General features: G+C 50.1%; 1 protein-coding gene across 1 annotated transcript in view; it reads right to left on the reverse strand.

The window, feature by feature from the left end:
• Positions 1-5,948: 5,948 nt before the first annotated feature.
• The window catches only part of ADAP1 (ArfGAP with dual PH domains 1), an 88,265-nt gene continuing 72,077 nt past the window's right edge, over positions 5,949-22,136 (reverse strand). The window contains exons 8-10 of the mRNA XM_015417302.1: positions 19,415-19,486; positions 16,718-16,946; positions 5,949-7,159 (exon numbers count right to left, since the gene is read on the reverse strand). Of these exons, the coding sequence (XP_015272788.1) occupies positions 7,131-7,159; positions 16,718-16,946; positions 19,415-19,486 (330 nt within the window). The 3' untranslated portion in view covers positions 5,949-7,130. The remainder of the gene's footprint in view (positions 7,160-16,717; positions 16,947-19,414; positions 19,487-22,136) is intronic.

The raw sequence follows: 22,136 nt of genomic DNA on the forward strand, positions 1-22,136 counted from the left end.
AGAGTGATTAACACGTGGAATTCACTGCCACAGGAGGTGGCGGCTACCAGCATGGACGGCTTCAAGAGGGAATTAGATAAGCATATGGAGCAGAGGTCCATCAGTGGCTATGAGCCACAAGGGATAGATAGGAACTCTCAGTCTGGGGCAAGGAATGCTCTGTATTTTTGGTGCTTGGAGGGGGGCAACAGTGGGAGGGCTTCTAGTGTCCTGGCCCCACTGCTGGACCTCCTGGTGGCACCTGGTATTTTTGGCCCCTGTGTGACAGAGTGTTGGATTAGAAGGGCCATTGCCCTGATCCAACATTGGCTTCTCTTATGTTCTTAACCTCAGCATAAACGAGATGCCAAACCTGCTGGAGTAAGCAATGTCTGGTCTACAAGCTGGACAAACCCTCATCAGGGATGCTTGAGGCTGATCCTGCATTGAGCAGCGTGTTGGACTGGGTGGTCTGTGTGGCCCCTTCCAACTCTGTGATTCTCTGATTCTAAAAAGAAGACCCTGAATGGGGCAGCCAGGGAAGGCTAGTCAGCCAGAGCAGGGATCAGCAACTTCCGGCTATTCTCAGGTCTGTGTCTTCCTCCTTGGAAGTTCCACACAAACAGAACTCTCTCCCCCCCTCTCTTTGCTCTTTACTAGCAACTGTTAGTTCCCTTCATTACTCTTTAATCATTTGTGCGTTGTTCTTGCTGAGCAATCAGTGTGCTAACAGAACCCACAAAAAGTCTCCCTGGGAAGCCAATTTTTGTTCTACTTTATTTGGGGGTTACTGTTTAGATCGAGCGTAAATGAATGAATCCTGCTTTTACAGCGAACCAGAATGTGTTGGTAGCAGTAAAGTGCCAATTGTGTCTTGCCCATCTCCTGCCTTCAGTCCAGGTCAGTGAGGAAAAGCTTGAGCCATGGGTTTGTGTCGCCACGACAAAATGTGGTGTTCCAAAAGGAGGAGAGCAGAGAAGACAGAGTCCTTGAGCTCACTGGCATAGCAGCAAACCATAGGGAACGTGTACCATTCAGTGACTAAGGGGGAAGCATGTCTCCCGTTTCAGGAAAGAAAAATGGTTAGCAAGAGTTCAGCAAACTCTAGTCTCTGCCCTGCCGCTGGGGTTGCCAGTCTCCCAGGAGACCTCCCAGGATGACAGCTGGTCTCCAGACTGCAGAGACCAGGTCCCCTCTGGGGAGACCATGGTCGCTGCGGAGGGGGGCATCAGACCTTGCTAAGGCATCAGACCTTGCTGAGCCCCCTCCCCTACCCAGGAGCCACCCCCTAAATATCCAGGAACTTCCTAGCCTGGAGACGGCAACCATATCTATTGCCTCCCCCCCACACACAAAACGAGTCTTCACCTCCATTCATCTGATGTAGTAATAATTTATTGGCCTGAATGACATTTAGTATCACAGTTTGGGGGGTGGGGGGGTGTTAACCGGTGGTTTAAATGTATAATGGACCAAAGGGAAATTATTCCACAGACACACTTCAGGGGAAAAAGAAATGCCTTCTGGAGCGCAGAAAGATGCTGGTTTCCCTGCCTCTCTCATTCTCTTCGTAAAAATGTGGGCATTTTGGCATTTCAGAGAAAAATCTCAAAACTGCTAGATATATTACTGACAATGATCCTCCAGAAATTTTTCCTAAGGCCTTTAAAACTCTGTGACGATCACTGCTGTGGCTTGGGAAGGTGGGGGTGGAGGTCTTCTTCTCTGTCTATCCCCCCCCCCCCCCCAGCTTCCATGTTATCCATAAAACAATCCTGTAAGGCAGGTTCGGCCAAAACAGAGACGGGCCCAACATCACCCTTATGAGCTTTGAGGCAGAGCGCAGATCTGAATCCGAGTTTTGCCCACACGGAGACTCGAACCTCTTCAGTGCCCTGACTTAATATAACCCAGCTGGTGGAACAAGCAAATGTTGGGAAAAGGTTCCACTCTGTCAGCGTTGATACAAGCACAAGAGAGAAAGCGGGTCTTCCCCCCTTATAAGAAGAAGAGATTGGATTGATACCCCGCCCTTCACTACCCAAGGGAGTCTCAGAACAGCTTACAAACTTCTTTCCCTTCCCCTCCCCACAACAGACACCCTGTGAGGTAGGTGGGGCTGAGAGAGCTCTTGACAGAAACTGCTCTTTTTCAAGGACAGCTCTTGTCAGAACTATGGCTTGCCCAAGGTCATCCAGAAGGTGCAAGTGGAGGAGTGGGGAATCAAACCTGGTTCTCCCAGATTAGAGTCCACGCACTTAACCACTACACCAAACTGGCTCTCTGTTAATACCTGTTAAGGTTGATAAGTATCTCACATATTGTGTGGAAGCTCAAATGCACTTAAGTAGACTGGCTAACTCCTGTATGAGGTGTCTGAACTGAGGAAGGGGTGGTTCTTGACGCAGCAGCATCGACACAGATTGGCCGGGAGCTACAAACAACGTGTGGCCCCCGAAAAGTCCACGACACAACACCTAGATTCCCGCCCACTGGTTTCCATGTCTCTTTCCCACAATCTAAGTGGCCAGAGCCCACTTTTACACAAGACATCTCCCTTTGTATTTGTGCATCAGAGGGTTACGTTGGGCTAGACCTGTGGCAGAAACGCTCCCCCCTCCCCATCCTTTTACTAACCAGTTGGCATTGGTGCCACACACACAAACTGGGCAGTCGCTGCTGCAAGTCATACACAAATGAATAGGACCTATAGAAGTCTCAATTATTGCAACAAGAATTATGCATCGGGGTTCCTGGAGGTTGTCTGAATGAGACAGTGGATTTCAAAGGCGGCCAGTTTTGGTCCCCCGCCCCCCCAAAAGACACAACGCTGCTGGGGATATTCTGTCCCAGCCGCATTTAACCTTCATTCCAGCATTGCTGCCACACCATCTGGCTTTAAGTCCACTGATCTCAGTGGCCTTCGACTTGCTTAATGTACCTATCAAACTGTGTTTCGGATTCCACGTTGTTTCCTCATTAACAGGCACTTAATTTGGTCCTCTCCCACATCGGCCGACGATTTTCATCACATCTAGTTTTAACCTAGCCTACATTCTATTTGCACGTAGCAACATTTCATCTACATCGAATTAAATTATTCAGAAGTCACATATTTGCTATTTAAGAAACAAAAAGATTGTTGGCGACATTGACACACATCACAGAAGAAAACCCGTACAAAAACAAAGCTAAGTCAAGCTCCGCCACTCACCCATGTTTTTCCTACAAAGACGGGTGCGTAAACATTGGCAGCAACTGTGTGCTTTTGTCAAAAGCAGGGTCAGATGTTATTTACTACCATGACTGGCTCAAAAACAGTTGTGTGGGGGTGGGGGGTGGCCAGGGCCTTGAGGAAAACAGGGGTAAATTCAGGAGATCAGAGGAAAATGTCTAACTATTTCCCACGGGGTCTTTGCTGCCTCTTTAGCATGAACTGAGTTTATCCATGCCCCCAGTTGCAAGATGTGCAATTTGCATATAATTTCTGCATCTAATCCTTCAAAAGAACAGGCCATTGGGCATGTGGCATTGCGTCCATCCTGGAATAATTTAGGATAGGGACTCTGGTGCAGTTCGCTTGGCCCCCTCTCTACGTAATTTGGTTGAAAAGCCCACTAGCAGTTCGCTCTCTTCTGGGAGCCCCAAAGCCTGCTGGGTGACCAACTTTCCTGTGAAGTTGATGATACTCCCACAGAGCCTGGCAAAGAAACAGGAAGATCTAGATCATGGATGGGAAAGGGGCTGTGACTCAGTGGCAGAGCATCTGCTTGCCACACAGAAGGTCCCAGGTTCAATCCCCAGCATCTCCATTTAAAAAGAACCAGGCGGTTGGAGATACGAGACCCTGGAGAGCTGTAAAGAGGGGCTGTGGCTCAGTGGTAGAGCCTCTGCTTGGCACGCGAAAGGTCCCTGTTTTCAATCCCTGGCATCTCCAGTTAAAAAGCACCAGGCTTTGAAAGACCAGGCTATGAAAGACCTCTGCCTGAGACCCTGGAGAGCTGCAAAGAGGGGCTGTGGCTCTTTGGTAGAGCCTCTGCTTGGCATGCAGGAGGTCCCAAGTTCAATCCCCGGCATCTTCAGTTAAAAGGACCTGGTGGCAGACCTCTGCCTGAGACCCTGGAGAGCTGCTGCCAGTCTGCGTAGGCAATACTGACCTTGACAGACCAAGGGTCTGGTTCAGTATAGGGCAGCTTCATTTAGGGAAGGGGCTGTGGCTCAGTGGCAGAGCCTCTGCTTGGCATGCGGAAGGTCTCAGGCAGTGTTTCGTCTAAGCTGAGTTAGTGTGAGCTAGCTCACAGTTTTTTAGCCTCCGGCTCACACACTTCTATCTTAGCTCAGGAAGGATGGCTCCAGAGCAAACCGATTTATGCAGTAGCCAAATCACTCATTCACAACTTTAAAGCCCGTAGCTCACAAAGTACAATTTTGCTCACACGACTCCACAGCTTAGAGGGAGCATTGGTCCCAGGTTCAATCCCTCGCATGATGCATCTCCAGTTGAAAGGACCATGAAGTAGGGGTTGTGAAAGACTCTCACCCTGGAGAGCCGCCACTGGTCTGAGCAGAGAGCACTGATGGTCTGATTCAGTGTAAGGCAGCTTCATGTGTTCATGTGACAGGATCACATGGGGAATTCCACACGAACTTTTGCATGCTGTTTTTAATGGAGGGTGGGGTATCGGTGACTACAGACATCCTCCCTTTTTGGTAGTCCGGTCCCCTCCCAGAGTTTCCTCTGATGTGCCACTGTGCTGGGGCCACTGGCCACATTCTGATTTGACATCAGAGAAGCAACCTGGGGAATCCCTCCCATGACTCTGTTCGCAGGCTTCGCTTTAACGCTGGAGGGCACTGCAGACACAGAGTCCGGCCGCAAGCCCGTTAAGCCACACAGAGAGACCCGACTGCCGGCTTAACGCTCTCTCTCTCCCAGGACCATCAATGAGATGCGCAGCCCGATCTTATGCCCATCTCCCCAGAGGTGAGGGCAAGAACTGGGCTCAAGGGGATGTGCCCTCAAACAAGTGCGCACAGGGATTTGTCCTCAAAAGGACGGCACCTGCTTCAGGTCAATACACAAGGGGGGGGGAATGCCCAACCGTATTTGGGGAGCTGTTTGTTTAAGAAAGGGAATGCACAGCCATCCCACAGGTACACAAAGTGCAGGTGAGGATCTTGTGACTTTACCCTTCAGAAGATTTCTTGCTTGTTTTTAACAAACAATATTTTGTTTTATATATGCATGCAGGTGTGTATACATTAGGAGCTCCCAACCTCTTTAAGCCTGTGGGCACCTTTTGAACTCGAACACAGGGAGGTGGGTTCAACCACAAAATGGCTGCCACGAGAGGTGGAGCCAACTAAAAATGGCTGCCATAGGAGGTGGAGCCAACTAAAACGGCTGCCACCGGAGGTGGAGCCAACCACACGCCTAGAGGAAATTCAGGTGCAGGCAAGAAGAGCAGTCGTTTAAAAAACAGACTGGAATAGAAGTGAGAGAGAATAAAACCAACCTTGTGGTGGCAGTTGCTGCCAAAGGAACTTTTATTTTAACCTGCCCAGCCAATCAGATCTCCAGTGGCCAATCAGAAGCTGTGCTAGACAAGAGCTCCACCAAGTTTCTGAAAACACTTGGTGAGCTCCAAGTAAAGTGTTGACTGGTGGCACGGTACCCATGGGCACCATGTTGGGGACCCCGTAGAGACACATGCACACACATTCACACACACCGACCCTCTGAGTTCAGAAATCCTCACACACTCTTCAACCCACACTGCCAAACTCATAGCTGAGTCAGATGTCATTTTGTGTTTTGCTTCATTTTTACCTCACTTGTCTCCTCAATGAGGACAAACGGTGGCTTCCTTTCACCCCTTCTCCATTTTATCCACACAACAACCCTGCAAGGTAGGTTAGGCTGAGCACGTTTGGCCAGCCTGAGGTCACTCAGCAAGCTTCCAGGGCAGAGTGGGGATCCAAACCTGGGGTGCCCCAGATCCTGGCACGACACTCTAACCACTGCACCACACTGCCTCTCACACCGCTTTGACAGCACCACAGTTATTAGGAGAGCACAACAGGCCGTCCTGCCCCTTGGAACTCTGGAAAAGGGAAATGAGACTTTATACCATCCATCCATGATATAGGCACTCTGTCTGCCAGCCGCCAATTTTGCTTTACCTGACCCCCCCCACACACACACACACAGCTTCTGCAGCACTGGTTTTAGAGAACCCTGATAGATTGTGCCAAGCTTAGGTTGTGCCATCCCCTGGTAGGTTGTGCCAAACTTAGGTTGTGTCAACCCCTGGTAGGTTGTGCTAACCCCTGATAGGTCGTGCCAAGATTAGTCTTTCAACAGGATGGCACCAGGCGGTATGGCTTGTGAGAAGCTTGGAGCAAACTCCCAAGCATCACGATAGAACTCGCCTCCAAAAATAAATATGAACCTGCTGCTTAAGCATCACAAGGTGAAAAGAAGCGGGGCGGGGGCACCCTCCCTTGAAAGGAGCGTCCGTGGCTATTCAAGTGGTAGCGTCCTGTGATGCCCACGTGGGTCAGGATCAGAAGGCATTTGTTGAAACTTCAGCATCATGCACAAGGCCTGCTGGACTCCTGTATCTGTCCTTCCTGGGAAAGGTCAGAAGGGTTTAGGCCTAAGTTCCAACGCCACAGGTGTCCTCTTGAATTCATGGCTGCCCTCCTCCAAAAAGGGACTCCCGTTCTCTGAAGGTGATTGCACCCTTTAGGAGAAAGCATTCTGGATCACCGTGTGTTGTCCTCATGACCGAGCACAAGGAACAGGGAGGAGGAGGAGGAGGGCAGAGGAAACGGAGGAGCGCGTGTTCTTCTGAACACCCCACGGTGCTCAGGGTCACCTTTGACCAAGGGAGGTGCCTCGGATAGCCCACGATGGAAGAGCCGCATCCCCTTCCTGGCTTGGGGAGCACAACGTTTCTAAATTGTCTGCTCTGGGATTGGCAGCGCTTCCTGTCCTCATGCAGCTGCCACAGTTACGAGCATCTCCCACCTCGTAGTCCAAAGTGATTTCCTGAACGTTTCGTCGTCGTGAACATTGCAAAGAACAAATAATATTACTGGGTTGTAAGCAGATCCGCAAATACTGGTTCCCCTCCAGCCCGATGCGATTACGGTTTATGCTTGAAATGAGCTTCCACTGTCAGGGAGGAAAAAGACAAGAGGAAACGCTGCCTTTAGTCAATCGGATCGATCAGTCCAAAGCCTTTTGATTGACTGAGAAGCCCAGTTCATCTGGTGCTACGACTTTTGGAAGGTATTGCATGTTTTTAAATCTTAAGGACTACTAGAAACAGGGGTCATTTCCTGAAGGAGTGCACAGGAGCAGAGCTCCGACAGTAAAGAGCCCAGGGGGCGGGCACATACAACAATCTCCACCCCCTATTCCCAGCAGCCCTCAGTCAGAGCAAGAAGCACCCAGGTAAGTTGCAGAGCTCCCCCCGGCCCCCCAGTCCAAAGGCACCTTTAAGACCAAGTTTTATTCAGGTACAAGCTCTCCCTCCTCTGCAAGGACAGATCTGCACGTCCCCCCCCCAATAGCTAGCAATCCAAAACAGTCCAGTGGAGCCTGAGCGGTGGGTGTTGCCTTCTGACACACTTCCGGTGATGTCAGGGGGTGTGGCATATGCAAATAAGTTATGCTAATGAGTTATGCTAATGAGCTCCTGCACCTCTTTTTCTAGAAACTTCAGGCACAAGTGAGGAGAAGCGTTCCCCCTTAACTTGTACATAAGAGGGAACGCCTCTTCTAGGTTACTGCGCAACTAAGAATAAGGAATGCATGCTTTATTTCTTCAAAGCCATAGTCTATTCATATTGAAATGTAATACTTTATTCAGTTAGTATAGATAGGACTAGGGTTGCCCGTCCCCAGTTGGGGGAGGGGTATCCCCCAGTTTATTGCCTGCCACCGGTCAGCTGGCCAATGGGAGGAAATCCCACCCACCTCAATGTGGAGCAACGTTGCGGGGGGACACTCTGGTTTTTGGGCAAAATTCTATGGTTTGAGGGTGATTTTCTGCCCAAAAACCAGAGTGTCACCCCCGACATGCCTACGTCACTTCCGATTCTGCACGCAACATCACTTCTGGTGATGTCAGCATGTCGGGGGCACAGCTTCCAACTCCCAGAGCATCCCCCCATCCCCCCACTGGCATCATTAAGGGACCTGGAAACCCTAGATATGGCTCGACACTATTCAAGTCTGTTAAGTAACTACTGCCTATGGGGCCGGTTTCAGGTCTGGGGAGGCCCTGGAATGACAATACCCACAACCCCCCACCTGCCCAGCCCCCCACACGTGCATACCCCCCACCTGCTCGTGCATCCTTCTCCCACTTGCAAGCCCACCCAGCACCCATGCTCAGTTGCCTGCACCACCCGCACAGCCTTTCCCTGACAGCACTGGCTGGTGCGCATTAGGTAAAGGTAAAGGTTCGCTTGCTCGAAAGCCAGATTAGGGGTGTGCAAAAAAAAAATAATGCCGGTACTTTTTGGCTTCAGGTAAATAAGATGCAAAAAATATTGGTAAATGCCAAATTTTCCCGGTCCAATATTGGATTGAGGAAATATTCGGTATTGCCGAACATGCCTCCTTTCCCTCTGGTAGCCCCTACAGATTTCCTTGTCCATTTCACTCCCTACCAGTCAGCTGTGAGTGAAATTGACAAGGGAAGGTTTGGGCTCTCTGCCTTTCCTTCTCTAGCTGACCCGGGGTAGCTGGAGAAGGGCAGGCAGGGAGCCCAGGCATGTTTAAAATGCCTTTCTTTCCCTCCCCGATTTCGGGGAGGGAAAGAAAGGCACTTAAACATGACCCCCCCACCACTTTCCTGAGTTTCTCTGCAAAAGCAGAGAGGCTCAGAGAAGGAAGGGGGCATGTCTGCATGCCTGCCCTTCCCTTCCCCAGCCAACTCACCGTGGTGGGCTGGCTAGGGATGCAAAGGGCATGCACGCAAACATGCTTCGGTTCCCTGCCTGAACTTCTCCATGTCAGCTAGCTGCCATGTTTTGCTTGTTCCCTTCTCTGATCCTGGCGCTACGGCGCATGCCTCATAGCTTGCTCGCTGCTCTGCCACTTGCCATAAACAGTGATAGGGAGACCGTGAGAACCAGTGCTGCCAGACTGAGTTATCTGTATGACCTTGTGATGGAGAGAGGGCTTGCGTTCCACCGCTGGTGTGAATTTTTCAGCTCTCATGGGGCACTGAGACTCTCCCGCTTATTATGTAACCTCCTGCCGGGAGAGTTCCCCCACGTGTGCTCGGATTTCATTTGCTTAGCCATTTGCCTCATCCTACTATATGTAGGGATGTTTCCGTCCCATGGTCATTCCTAACAATAATCTTTTGGACATGGTAACAGACTTGTAGTCTAATAAAGCATAATGCTTCCCTGGAAACATGTGTGGAGATTTACTTGCTGTTGAACCTGACATAAATTGTTAGGAGTCACTTTTCCTCCATCGAGCCGAGTCTCTCCCGAGCAAGATGAGCGGTCCCGGTGGGGCAGGGGTGCCTACCTCAACAGCCACGTTGGTGCCTACCCCGACTGCTATGGCGGTGCCAGTGATGGCCCCAACCACGACAGCACCGGCGGCCCCCACTCCGATGACATCGGGAACGGAGGCACCTGTGACGACGGCAAGCCCAGGAGGGCCTGTGTCCATGGATGGAGGGGCTACCCCTAGGTCAGTGGCTTCATTCATCCCGGTGCATTTGGGAAGGGGAGTGACCTACCGCTGTAAAGAGAGGGCTTGGGGCTGGCATTTGGGTGACTCCACACAAACTACCTGGTCGATGCCAGGGAGTAGGAGTCGGGACAGTATCTTTGACCCGCGGTCCAGCTCAGGGAGCTTCGGAATGACCCCGGGTAGACCCATTCCGTTCCCACCGAGATAGTTGGTCAGTCCAGGTCGGGACATGGATGGGAGACTGGATATTTTGGAACTGGACTGTCGCACTATAATGCGGGACATGGGACAATTGCTCCACAACCTGCCAGAGATAGTGGCCCGGGTGGTACAGACCCAACTGTCCGTCCAACAAGTTCTGCTGAGAATCCCCGGTGCCAGGCCTGGGACCTGGTCAGCCGGTCCCGCAGCCGGCTCCACTGCCGCCTCCCCCCCTCCGCCACCTCTGCTGCTGGGGCACCCGCAGGCCCCAGCGCAGCCGGTGGGTCCCGTCCCACCGCTGGCAATGCCACGACCCAAGGACTTACTTGATGTTACGTTTGATGGCGACCTGGAGAACCTTTCCTTCTTTATCGTACCGGTGATGAAGTTTGTCGAGCGCTGGGCTCACCATCAAGTGGATTTCATTGCTTCCCGCCTGCGGGTGCAGCGACTAGCTGGTATGTGGGGCTCCACAACCTGGAGGCGGTGGAGTTGGAGAGCGTTGATGCCTTTATGTGGGTGCTACGAGCCCGGTTCGAAGACCGCACGGCGGGAGAAAAGGCAGAGGCATTCCTCCGCACTTTCAAACAAGGCAAGTTGTCTGTTCGGGAATACTCAACCGAGTTTCATCATCAAGTGGCCAAAATCCGGGACTGGACCGACCCAGTGTTCACGTAGCAGTACCGGCTGGGCCTGAATGCGGACATTCGAAACTCGGTTTTGGGGACCCAAGACCTAAGAACCTTGTCAGCATGGATGCAGGAGGCAGAGAGCGCCAAGAGTCGCTTGCACACCATGCGGCTGGATAACGCGGTAGCGGCTGGAAGAACTTCGGCACCCCCCCACACCCCAAGGCAAAGGCCACCCCACAGCTGCCATCGGTCAGAGAGCAACAGATGAAACAGGGGCTGTGCCTAAGATGTGAAGACCGCGGCCATTTTGCAGCTAACTGTCCCTTGGGAGAGGGCAGAGGAGCAACGGGGAAAGAAGGTGACAAGCGCCGGAGCGATTTGCTTCCCAGAAAAGGAACGGCGAAAGCCAGAAGCCCCCGCGCCCTGCAAGCCGAGGTGGAGGTGTTGGAGAACGAGTCAAGCGGGGAGGAGGAGATGGAACCGGCGGGAAAAGGCCAGGTCCTGCTGTAAGTGGCGCTGAGCAGCAGGACCCAACGACGGAGGCACCTAAAGTGGTGAGCAGCTACCCACCCCTCTTTTTTGTGACTATATTATGAACCCCACCATGGGCACGCATATTAGGGTCCAGGGCCTCATCGATTCAGAGTGCGGGTGAGATTTAATCAACCCCTCCTTTATCGCAGGCCTGGACGCGGATGTGGTCTGGTTGGCTGAGCCCTTAGTCTTCACCCAAATGGACGGGTCCCCGATGAAAGAGCCCTGTGAATACGAGACTGTACCATTACGCATGGGGGTAGGGGACCATTGGGAGGAACGAACTTTTATTGTGTCCCCGGGGGCCAGATTCCCCCTGGTACTGGGAAACCCATGGCTCCACAGGCATGATCCCTATATTTTGTGGGGTGACAGGATTATTAAGTTCATCTCCCCCAAATACCAAGGCCATCTCTGGAACCCGAAGTGGGGTGTGGCTCCTGGCAATGACCAAGTTCGAGCATGCTTAGCTACTAAAGAACTGGCCAAAATCCCTTGGGAGTACAGAGATCTAGCTCAAGTTTTTGGCGAAGAAGAAGCTGACGAGCTTCCCCCCCACCGCAACTCTGACTGCAATTGAGCTACTGCCGGGGCATAAAATACTCAAGGGAAAGCTCTATGCCATGAGCCCCTGGGAGAAAGTGGAGCTGCGGAAATTTATTGACAAAAACTTGGCTAGAGGTTTCATCCGGCCAGCTTCTTCCCTGTATGCGCCCCCCATTCTATTCCGGAAAAAGAAGGATGGGGGTTTGCAGCTGTGCACAGACTACCGGGGGTTGAATGCTGTCTTGTCTACAAATGCTTACCCTATGTCATTAATCAAAGATCTCTTAGCTGATGTGGCTAAGGGGAAGATCTTTTCCAAGCTTGATTTGCGAGATGCTTCTTTTTGGGTGCGCATAAGGGAAGGGGATGAATTTAAGACCGCTTTCAATACCCCTTTGGGACAGTTCAAATACCTGGTGATGCCATTTGGTTTCCAGGGTGCTCCTGGAGTCTTTATGAATTTAATAAATTAGGTGTTGCATAAGCACCTGTTTAAGGAGGTGTTCGTCTACTTGGACGACATTTTACTCTACTCCCCCAACAAGACCTCTCATGTACAGTTGGTGAGAGAGGTGCTCAAAAAGTTGCACAAGCACAAACTGTTTGCCAAACTGTCAAAATGCGAGACTACCGGGGGTTGAATGCTGTCTTGTCTACAAATGCTTACCCTATGTCATTAATCAAAGATCTCTTAGCTGATGTGGCTAAGGGGAAGATCTTTTCCAAGCTTGATTTGCGAGATGCTTCTTTTTGGGTGCGCATAAGGGAAGGGGATGAATTTAAGACCGCTTTCAATACCCCTTTGGGACAGTTCAAGTACCTGGTGATGCCATTTGGTTTCCAGGGTGCTCCTGGAGTCTTTATGAATTTAATAAATTAGGTGTTGCATAAGCACCTGTTTAAGGAGGTGTTCGTCTACTTGGACGACATTTTACTCTACTCCCCCAACAAGACCTCTCATGTACAGTTGGTGAGAGAGGTGCTCAAAAAGTTGCACAAGCACAAACTGTTTGCCAAACTGTCAAAATGCGAATTGGACAGAAATTGACTTTCTGGGTTATCACATCTCCCCCCGCAGCATAGAAATGGACCGGGGAAAGGTAAAGGACGTTTTGGGGTGGGAGGCCCCCAGAACTCGCCGGCAACTCCAAATTTTCTTAGGGTTCGCAAATTCCCATAGAAATTTTCTGCCGAACTTTGCTCAGGTGAGCTTGCCCCTTACTGACTTACTGAAAACAAAGGGGAAAGGGACTGGAGGCTACTAAGCTGGGGGCTAAGCTGCTGTGGACCCCTGAATGCCAAGAGGCGTTCGATAAACTGAAAGCCCTTTTTACCACCAAACCCACTCTGGCGCACCCAGACGAAACTAAAAAGTTTGTGGTGCAAACGGACACCTCGGACGTTACTATGGGCGGTGCGATCTTGCAAGAAGGAGCTGATGGCAAACTCCATCCCCTAGCCTACGTGTCCCGCAAATTCACCAACACCGAACGGAATTGGTCGGTCTGGGACAGGGAGGCAGAGGCAATCCGGCTAGCTCTCTCCACGTGGAGACATTGGCTGGAGGGGGTGAGGGTGCCGTTAGAGGTGTGGGCAGATCACAAGAATCTCGAAGTGCTTCGCACCACCCGGAACGAACCTAAACGCCAAACAGCTCCGGTGGGCTGATTTTTTTCTCTAAGTTTCAATTCACCCTGCACCATTTCCCAGGCAAATCAAACTCGCTGGCGGATGCCTTGTCCCGCCTCCCGCAGCATGAAAGCCGACGCGAGGAGGTCCTAGAATCCATGTTCACGCCTTTTAAATTGGGCGGAGCGGTGACTAAACGTACTCCCCTGTGCCCCCCCTCCTTGGGGATGGGAAGCCAAATTTGCTGCCGCCTTTTCGGAGCTGGACAAACAGGAAGTGGAGGCGGGGGGAGATTTGGTGCTTGGGGAAAACGGGTGCTGGTATAAGGACACAAAACTCTTTGTTCCAAAACTGTTGCAGTGGGAGGTAATGGGACAGGTGCATGGATCTAAGCCGGATAGCCACACAGGTTTTGTGAAATCACTACACCTTCTACAACACAAATTCTGGTGGCCACACATGCGCAAAGATTTATCTCTGTTTGTACACTCTTGCCAAACTTGCATCATGTGTAAACCACATAAGGGGAAACTCCCCGGATTACTGAAACCATTGCCATCTCCAAATAGACTGTAAGAGGTGATTTCCATGGATTTCATCACAGACTTACCCCCTAGCAAATCCATGATGGTAATCTGGGTAGTCGTGGATTTATTCTCCAAACAGGCTCATTCCATTCCATTCCCCAGTGTACCAACGGCACGGACGTTGGCCAAAGCATTCCTCAAACATGTTTTCAGGCTCCACACGCTGCCTACCAAAATAATAACGGATAGGGCCCCCAATTTGTCTCGAAGTTTTGGGGGAGCTCATGGAACGTATGGGCATAGAATGGGGGCTGAGCAGTTCTTATCATCCAGAGACTGATGGCCAATCAGAACGGGTTAATCAAACACTTGAACAATACTTACGGTGCTTTACGAACTACCAACAGGACAACTGGGTTGACTTACTGACTCTTGCTGAATTCTGTTATAATAATGCTCACCACGCATCCACGGGGATGTCAACGTTCAAAGCTGCTCTTGGTTATGACAGTCCCCCGATCCCCTTTCTGACTTCAACACCGGGGTTGGGGGGGGGGAGCCGTCCAAATGGAGTACCGCATTGAGGGAGGTGTGGCCGAAAATCTGCGAAACCTTGGACATGGCCAAAGCCGCCTACAAACATCAGGCTGACAAGAAATGGGTGGAGGGTTGGGTTCTGCAGTCTGGGGATTCTGTATATGTGTCTACAAAAAATCTGCAACTTTCCCAGTCTTGTCGGAAGTTGGCATGGAAATTGGGCCGTTTAAAGTTGCAAGGTTGATTAATGATGTGATGGTAGAATTGGAGTTGCCTAAAAACTTAAAGAATGTCCATCCAATTTTCCATTTCAGTTTATTGAAGCCCAGTCCAGCAACTAATCCATGGCGCCCGGAACCAACTGTGCCCCCTCCTATCCTGGTGGAGGGTGAGGAACATTATGAAATATCCGACATTCTGGACTCTAAAGTGAAACGTGGACAATTGTATTATCTGGTGGAATGGGTGCAATGGGGTCCCCAGCATCAGGAGTGGGTGGCGGGTAAAGATGTACGGACTCCTAATCTCCTGCGGACGTTCCACACCCGGTTCCCGGAGAAACCGGGAGGTCTCCCATCTGCTCCGGGAGGTGGTTGATGGGTTTTTGAGGGGACAGGGTGTCAGCTAGCTGCCATGTTTTGCTTGTTCCCTTCTCTGATCCTGGTGCTACGGCGCATGCCTCATAGCTTGCTTGCTGCTCTGCCGCTTGCCGTAAACAGCGATAGGGAGACCGTGAGAACCAGTGCTGCCAGACTGAGATCTGTCTGACCTTGTGATGGTGAAAGGGCTTGCGTTCCACTGCTGGTGTGAATTTTTTGGCTCTCATGGGGTACTGAGACTCTCCCGCTTATTATGTAACCTCCCGCCGGGAGAGTTCCCCCGCGTGTGCTTAGCCATTTGCCTCATCCTGCTATATGTAGGGATGTTTCCACCCCATGGTCATTCCTAATAATAATCTTGCGTTCTCCGAACGGACATGCGATTGTAATCAAGGTAGGGTGGAGACGATGGACCATATATTGCTAGCTTGTCCCAACTGGAATATGGAGAGGCAGAAGTATATTATACCTATACTGATAAAAGAAAAGCTTCCCTCCCTTCCCTGGTCAATTTCTGTCCTCTTATCTGATAAAGTTGATAATTCAGTTAGTTACTAAAGCAGTAGCCATGTTTCTGGCCCTGGTGGCAAACAAAAAAAGGGAAAAGGAGGGGAAAGTTTAAAGCTTTCTGATTTTATACTGTGTTTATCTGCTGGAGGATTTATCTGGTCTGACGATTTCACCTAGTGTAATACACTCATATTTGGACAATGCACTTTACTGTTTGTGATTGAGATGTTTTAAATAAGTCCTGATTTTTATTTTTATTTTTATTTTTTTAAATGGATGGTACCTTTATAAGTGTGTGTAAGTGTGCATAAGTGTGCTTAAGACTTTTGGTCATGCAAGCTGAAATAAATATTATTATTTATAATAATCTTGTGGACATGGTAACAGACTTGTAGCATTAAAGCATAACGCTTCCCTGGAAACGTGTGTGGAGATTTACTTGCTGTTGAACCTGACCGCAGCCCTGGGGCACTTGGAGAAGATCAGGCAGGGAACCCAGGCATGTTTAAAGGTATTTAAACCCAGCAGCTGACTGGCAGCTCACCCTGTTAGGTTAAAATGAGACCTCGTTTTCAGTATAGCAAAATGAACCAAAAAAAAAAAAAAGCCGGATAATGTCGGCTTTTTCGGGTTCAGCTATACCAATAGCCAAATACAGATGTCTGATCTGATCTATATTCGGCTTCTGTGATACCCAAAAAATACTGACAAGGTATTTTTTGGGTATTTTTTTAGTTTGGCCGAGAGGGGTTCACATCACTGTGTGCCTCACACATGGCTTTCCTCAGTGTCTCCAGTTAGTTGGGAGCATGAATACAGACCGGAGGCAGGGGAGGTGTGTGGGTGAGGGTCAGCGGCAGTGGGCCCCACGGAGAATTCCTGCCCGCGTGTTCGGATTGAATTTGCTTAGCCATTTGCCTCATCCTGCTATATGTAGCAATGTTTCCGCCCCATGGTCATTCCTAACAATAATCTTGTGGACATGGTAACAGACTTGTAGTCTAATAAAGCATCACTGTGTGCCCCACACATGGCTTTCCTCAGTGTCTCCAGTCAGTTGGGAGCATGGATACAGACCGGAGGCAGGGGAGGTGTGTGGGTCAGGGTCAGCGGCAGTGGGCCCCACTGAAGTCCTGGGCACTGCCTCAGGGTATGCTAATGCCAGCCCTGACTGCATATATTTCAGCTTTCCACCAACGTTTCCCCCCATTTCCCAAAAAAACATGGTGGGGAAAACCAGTTTTTCTGCACCTGGCTTCAAAATTTCCCACCACACTATGCCGCTAGCCTCACCTGCATATTCTTGCGGCAGCATGGGCCTGCTGATCACTTTCTGAAAAGCAGCGATCCACTCCAACTGATCGTTTTCCGTCTCACAGGCAAAGAGGAACTTCCTGTCCGGGGTCACAATGGTGATTCCATGCTGCCAATGATTCCCCTGGATGGACGGCGGGAGTCCTTCCAAGACTGTGTAGCTGTTATCTTTGCTGCCGATAAAGACCTCCCCCCTGGCAAAGGCATCCTGTAAGAAGACAAATAAAGCCCACTCCCTGAGCATTTACAAGGCATGGCATGTTTTCAGAGCCATGTGGAGACAGAAGGGGTCCCCCCAACTCAGTGGCAGAGCATCTCCCGCTAAATGCAGATGGCCTCGCGTTCGATCCCCAACATCTCCAGTTAAAAAGATCAGGCAGTAGGTGATGTGAAGGACCTCCGCCTCAAGGCCGTGGAGAAAGGCTGCCGGTCTGAGAAGACAATACTAACGTTGAAGGACTGAGGGTCTGATTCGGTAGAAGGCAGCTTCGTGTAAGGGCTTGCTCACACAACCCAAGTAACTCCCACCCAAGTAATAACCAGGCCAGACCCTACTTAACTTCCAAGATCCGACAAGATTGGGCTAGCCTGGGCCATTCAGCCCAAAGCAAAAAATGTGCCATCAAATCACAACCGACTTGTGTCAACACCACAGAGTTCCCCCTCATGGGGTCTTCAAGGCAAGAGAGGAGCAGAGGTGGCTCGCCATTGCCTTTCTCTCTATAGCAACCCCAGTCTGCCTCCCATCCAAGCACTCACCCTGCTCAGCTTCAAGGCTCTGACAAGATCAGGCTGGTCTGGCCTGCTAATGAGGGAAATAAGTCCCCAAAGTGTGATAAAGCCGGTATGGCCCACATGGTCCTCATCTTGACCTTCAGGCACGGTCCGGACCCAGCAGTGGTTGAGCCACGTTTTGGAGGGACGCAAACAAGCCATAGCTTATGATTGAGACACAACAACCAACTACAGCTTGCTACAAAAGCAGGAAGTGTTTACATTTTCAAGCCATCCACAAATCAGGAGGGAGAGAAGGCAAAATCCTACCGCTCAGATCTTCTTGCCTCATGACAAGCCACGGAAGCCACGCCTCAATGTCCTTTTGGTGCTTTGCTTGGAGTCGTATGTGCAACTTTGGTTCAGCTAGTCCAATATTGTCCTTCTGTGACTCGATGGCCAGAGAAAGAACAGCCTTTCCCGACACCCCCCTACCTGAGTTCCTTTAACTAGGAGTGCCAGGGACTAGCTCCGGATAGCCTGTCCTGACTGGCAGTGGCTCTCAAGAGTCTGCCAACACCTCCTTCCAGACCTATGGCTACTCCCATCTTGCCATCGTTCAAGACAAAAGGGCTATCATCGTCCACAGGAAAGTACGACTGCTATCATGCTCCCCCTTTCCTTGCATGGAGGCCAAATTTAAAACCAAACCTGCCAGAAGCAGATTAAACCGGCCCCTTCCAAAATGACTGGGACAGAGTGCTCCCACAATAGCCGCCTGGCTCAGCAAAGGGGTGGGGGATCCTTGATTTCAACAACCTGCCTGATTTTTTACATGGAAAACCAAGAAAGGGAGTCCTCCAAAAAAAAAAAACAACACCCTCTGTAGCTTGAAATTCATCTTCATTGCTCTGCCTTGGCTGTTCCTTTGCAGGTTCTCTTAATGTTGATCACCGAAATGTTCAGGAAGAGATGGATTTTTGGAAGCACCAAAATCAGGGCATGGAATTCAGCTGCAAAGAGCAATCATCGAGCAAGTGGACCAGGGGGATTTCAGTGGGAGGCCCTGATGGCCCTGATTGGAGCTGTGCTAGATGGGATTTGGACCTTTCTCTGGGGTTGCCAACCTCCAGGTGGGGCCTGGAAATTCCCCACAATTACAACTGACCACCGCCAGACGTTAGAGATCTTATTTATTTATTTGGATGACCAACTAACAGAGCCCATTCAGCGGATGCTGAGATGGTTTGTTTTGTTTTGTTTAAGAGGGCAATTCATACAAGGGGAGTTCACCGGGCAGTGGGAGCAGGGGAGGCCGAGGGCTTCGGGTGTTTGCTGCCTCAACCAAAGGTCAGTTCCCCTTGTAATTTGGCATTTTTTCATTGATCGCAGAAAACACAATATGGCTCTTGACAGATGGATCTCAGTGTATATTCAAAAAATGGAGCCCTGCTACTAATCAGGAACTTGTAGGTAATCCCTTAGCTGATACTGATCCAAATGTGACGTTGGCAGTGGCAAAGTTTTTATCTGTAACCCTGGGTGGTATTCATGGATTGACTCTTTTAGGCAGTTAATATATATTTGGTAACCAAATTGCTTAATTTTGTGAAACTGTAATGTACTGTATGTATATATGTTGTATTTTGTATTATATCCTATTTGCTTATGACTTATGGGTCTATGAGCAATAAAAATGAATGGAATGGTCAGTTCCCCTGGAGAAAGGGGCCGCGTCGGAGGGTGGACTTTATGGCACTGTACCCTGCTGAGGTCTCTCCCCTCTCCAGACTCCAAATCTCCAGGTATTCCCCAACCCTGAGCTGGCAGCCCTACTTTTCTGGAAGGCAGGTTGCAGAAGGTGGTGCTGGGAGACTTGGGCTCAACCCCTTGGACTATGGGCCCCCCCACAAGTCTCTGGTCCCTGAACCCGTCCCATGTAAAACCAAACACAGGCCTTACCAAGGGGTCTTTGAAGTACATTAATCTTCGGTCGTCCATGGTAAACCAGCGCTTCTTGAAACCTTCCGTTTGCTAAAGAGTGGAAAGAGGGATTCACTGATCTGAACATAAGAACATAAGAGAAGCCAATGTCGGATCAGGCCAATGGCCCGTCCAATCCAACACTCTGTCACACAGTGGCCAAAAATACCAGGTGCCATCAGGAGGTCCAGCAGTGGGGCCAGAACTCCAGAAGCCCTGGAAACCCTTTGACAGAACTAAACAATTCTGCATTCAGGTCGGCTCTGGATCCTAGCAGGATCCTACTCAGTCACACCAACGTTTATTAAAAGTGACTCATGAAACTAAGCCTAATTTGTATTAATTTATTTAGTACTTTTATATACCCCTTTCATGTTTAAATTTTTTTTTAAAAGCAACAATTAACAATAAAGTCTACTGTTAACTATCTATAAAACCAACAGAGTAAAAGCCAACAATGGCCCCGGTTACACGTGCTGGATCACGCGCGTGCGCGTGGGGGGGGAGGCGTGGCTATTTGCGCCATCACAATTTGACCTGCCAGAGGCAATCAGACGCAATGGCGGTATACCGGGTTTCTTCCCGCGGACGCGTATTTCCGGTGCGCTCCAACGAGGAAGCACAGAGGCAAAAGGAGCGTGCTGGAGCGATCACACAGAGCAAGTCCGTCTGCAGCCCATTGCAAACCATTTGAGAGTGGACTTTCACAGGTCCTTTTTAACTCCGCTTCTTTGGCTGACTGCTACGGGTTGCTGACGGGTGCGGGACGCTGGCCAGATGTGTCCGTTTGATCGCGACAGTAAAATCCAGCCGGCATTTGTGAGTATCCCGTGGCAAATTCTGCATGTGATTGGGGCCAATATAAAATCAAGTTTAGTTTCAGGTGAGTAGCAGGGTTCCCATTCCCCAGGCTGAGGCAGGGATTCCCACTTTTGAGGGCTTCTGGCCGCCCTGGTTTGAGGGCAAAACTCTATGGTTTGACCCCAATTTTACCACAGAGTTTTGCCCTCAAACCAGAGTGTTGCCATGCAACGTCACCAACATGATGATGTCACTTCCACATGATGTCATTGAGTTGGGGACGTTGCTGCACAAGATCACTGTCTGGGGGCAGAGCCGCACCCTAATCCCGAAAGGCTCCCTCCCACCCCCCGCCGGCACATCATGGAGACCTGGCAACCCTTGTGGGTTGGTCTGAATATTGGTCTGAACAGTAAGATTCTAGTGTAGTGTCACCTTGAAGACCAAGGAGGTTTCCTAGGTTAAAGCTTTCAAGAGTCAAAGTTCCCTTTGTCAACTCTCCATCTCCGTATCTGACAAAGGGAGATTTGATCCAAAAGCCCTTATATGCTGGAAATCTAGTTGGTCTCCAAGGTGCTCCTGGACTTGAAACTTGCAAATCAAATTTAGTTTGATGTTTAGGGCTTCTGTTACTGGCATATCTGTAGCGTTTTTAGCTTATCTCCATATTGCTAGTCACAAACACAACCACAAAAATCATATACAGGTAATGGTTTGCCTTGCTCGAAAGCCAGTTGAATCTGACTCTAGGGGGCGGTCCTCATCTCCATTTCCAAGCCGAAGAGCCAGCGCTGTCCGAAGACGTTTCCATGGTCATGTGGCTGGCATGACTAGATGCCGAGGCACATGGAACACTGTTACCTTCCCACCAAAGCAGTACCTATTTAACTACTTGCAATTTCTTGCTTTTCGAACTGCTAGGCTGGCAGTCCATCATGCGGTGGCACTCGGGTCTCAAACTGCCGAACTACCAACCTTCCGGTCTGCAGTTCAGCGTCTTAACCTCTGAGCCACTGCAGCACCTAAAGATTATATACAGATAGAGATATTTTAAGAGAATGTGATCCTGCACACAGTCCTCCCCAAAACTTGCCTTTCATATTAAAAAAACCACCCCGGGTTTATTTATTTATTTAATTTATACCCTTCCTTTCTCCCCAACAGGGACCCGAAGCAGCTCTTACATCATTCTCCTCTGCTCCACTGTGATCCTCACAACAACCCTGTGAGGTAGGCCAGGCTGAGAGTGCGTGACTGGCCCAAGGTCACCTAGTGAGCTTCCATGGCACAAGTGGGGATTCGAACCCGGGTCTCCCAGACACTAGTCTGACACTCTTTTTTTATATATAATTTCATCTTTATTAAACACAAACAACCCCTCACCTAGGCAGTAAACATACAACACATATTATTCCACATAAAAACGGATCCCTCCTCTGTAGTCCGACACTCTTAACCCCTACACCACACTGGCTTCTAGCCCTTCAGGCTCCAAGAATATGCTTGGAAGTACGTGAAGAATTCCTTTTGGCGTTAAAAGCAAGTCTCAGTAAGAATCCCTGTTGCTGGGATCGTCTGGGATGCCCTGCCTAGCCCCTCCCCCCCCCCCCCCCGGGACTATTCGCTCCAGAGTAAATAACGCAAAATGGCAAACCCTGCAGAATAATATGCCAATTGCCTCAATTCGTACAATGCAGTTTCTCTCACTGCACAATCTGGACAGCCTGAAAGCAGAATTTGCAGGAAGGGTACTGGTTTTGGTGATCCAGGTCCTTCTTTGTTTAACAGAGTGCGCTTGGCTTTAACGCAGCAGTGCTTTGTCCCGAATCTACCATGTGCTCACAAGAGGAGAGGAGAGGAGAGGAGAGGAGAGGAGAGGAGAGAAAGGTTGACACTGGCA

The sequence above is a fragment of the Gekko japonicus genome, unplaced genomic scaffold (assembly GCF_001447785.1).
Source record: "Gekko japonicus isolate JY-2015 unplaced genomic scaffold, Gekko_japonicus_V1.1 scaffold1917, whole genome shotgun sequence".
In the NCBI taxonomy this organism is placed as follows: Eukaryota; Metazoa; Chordata; class Lepidosauria; order Squamata; family Gekkonidae; genus Gekko; species Gekko japonicus.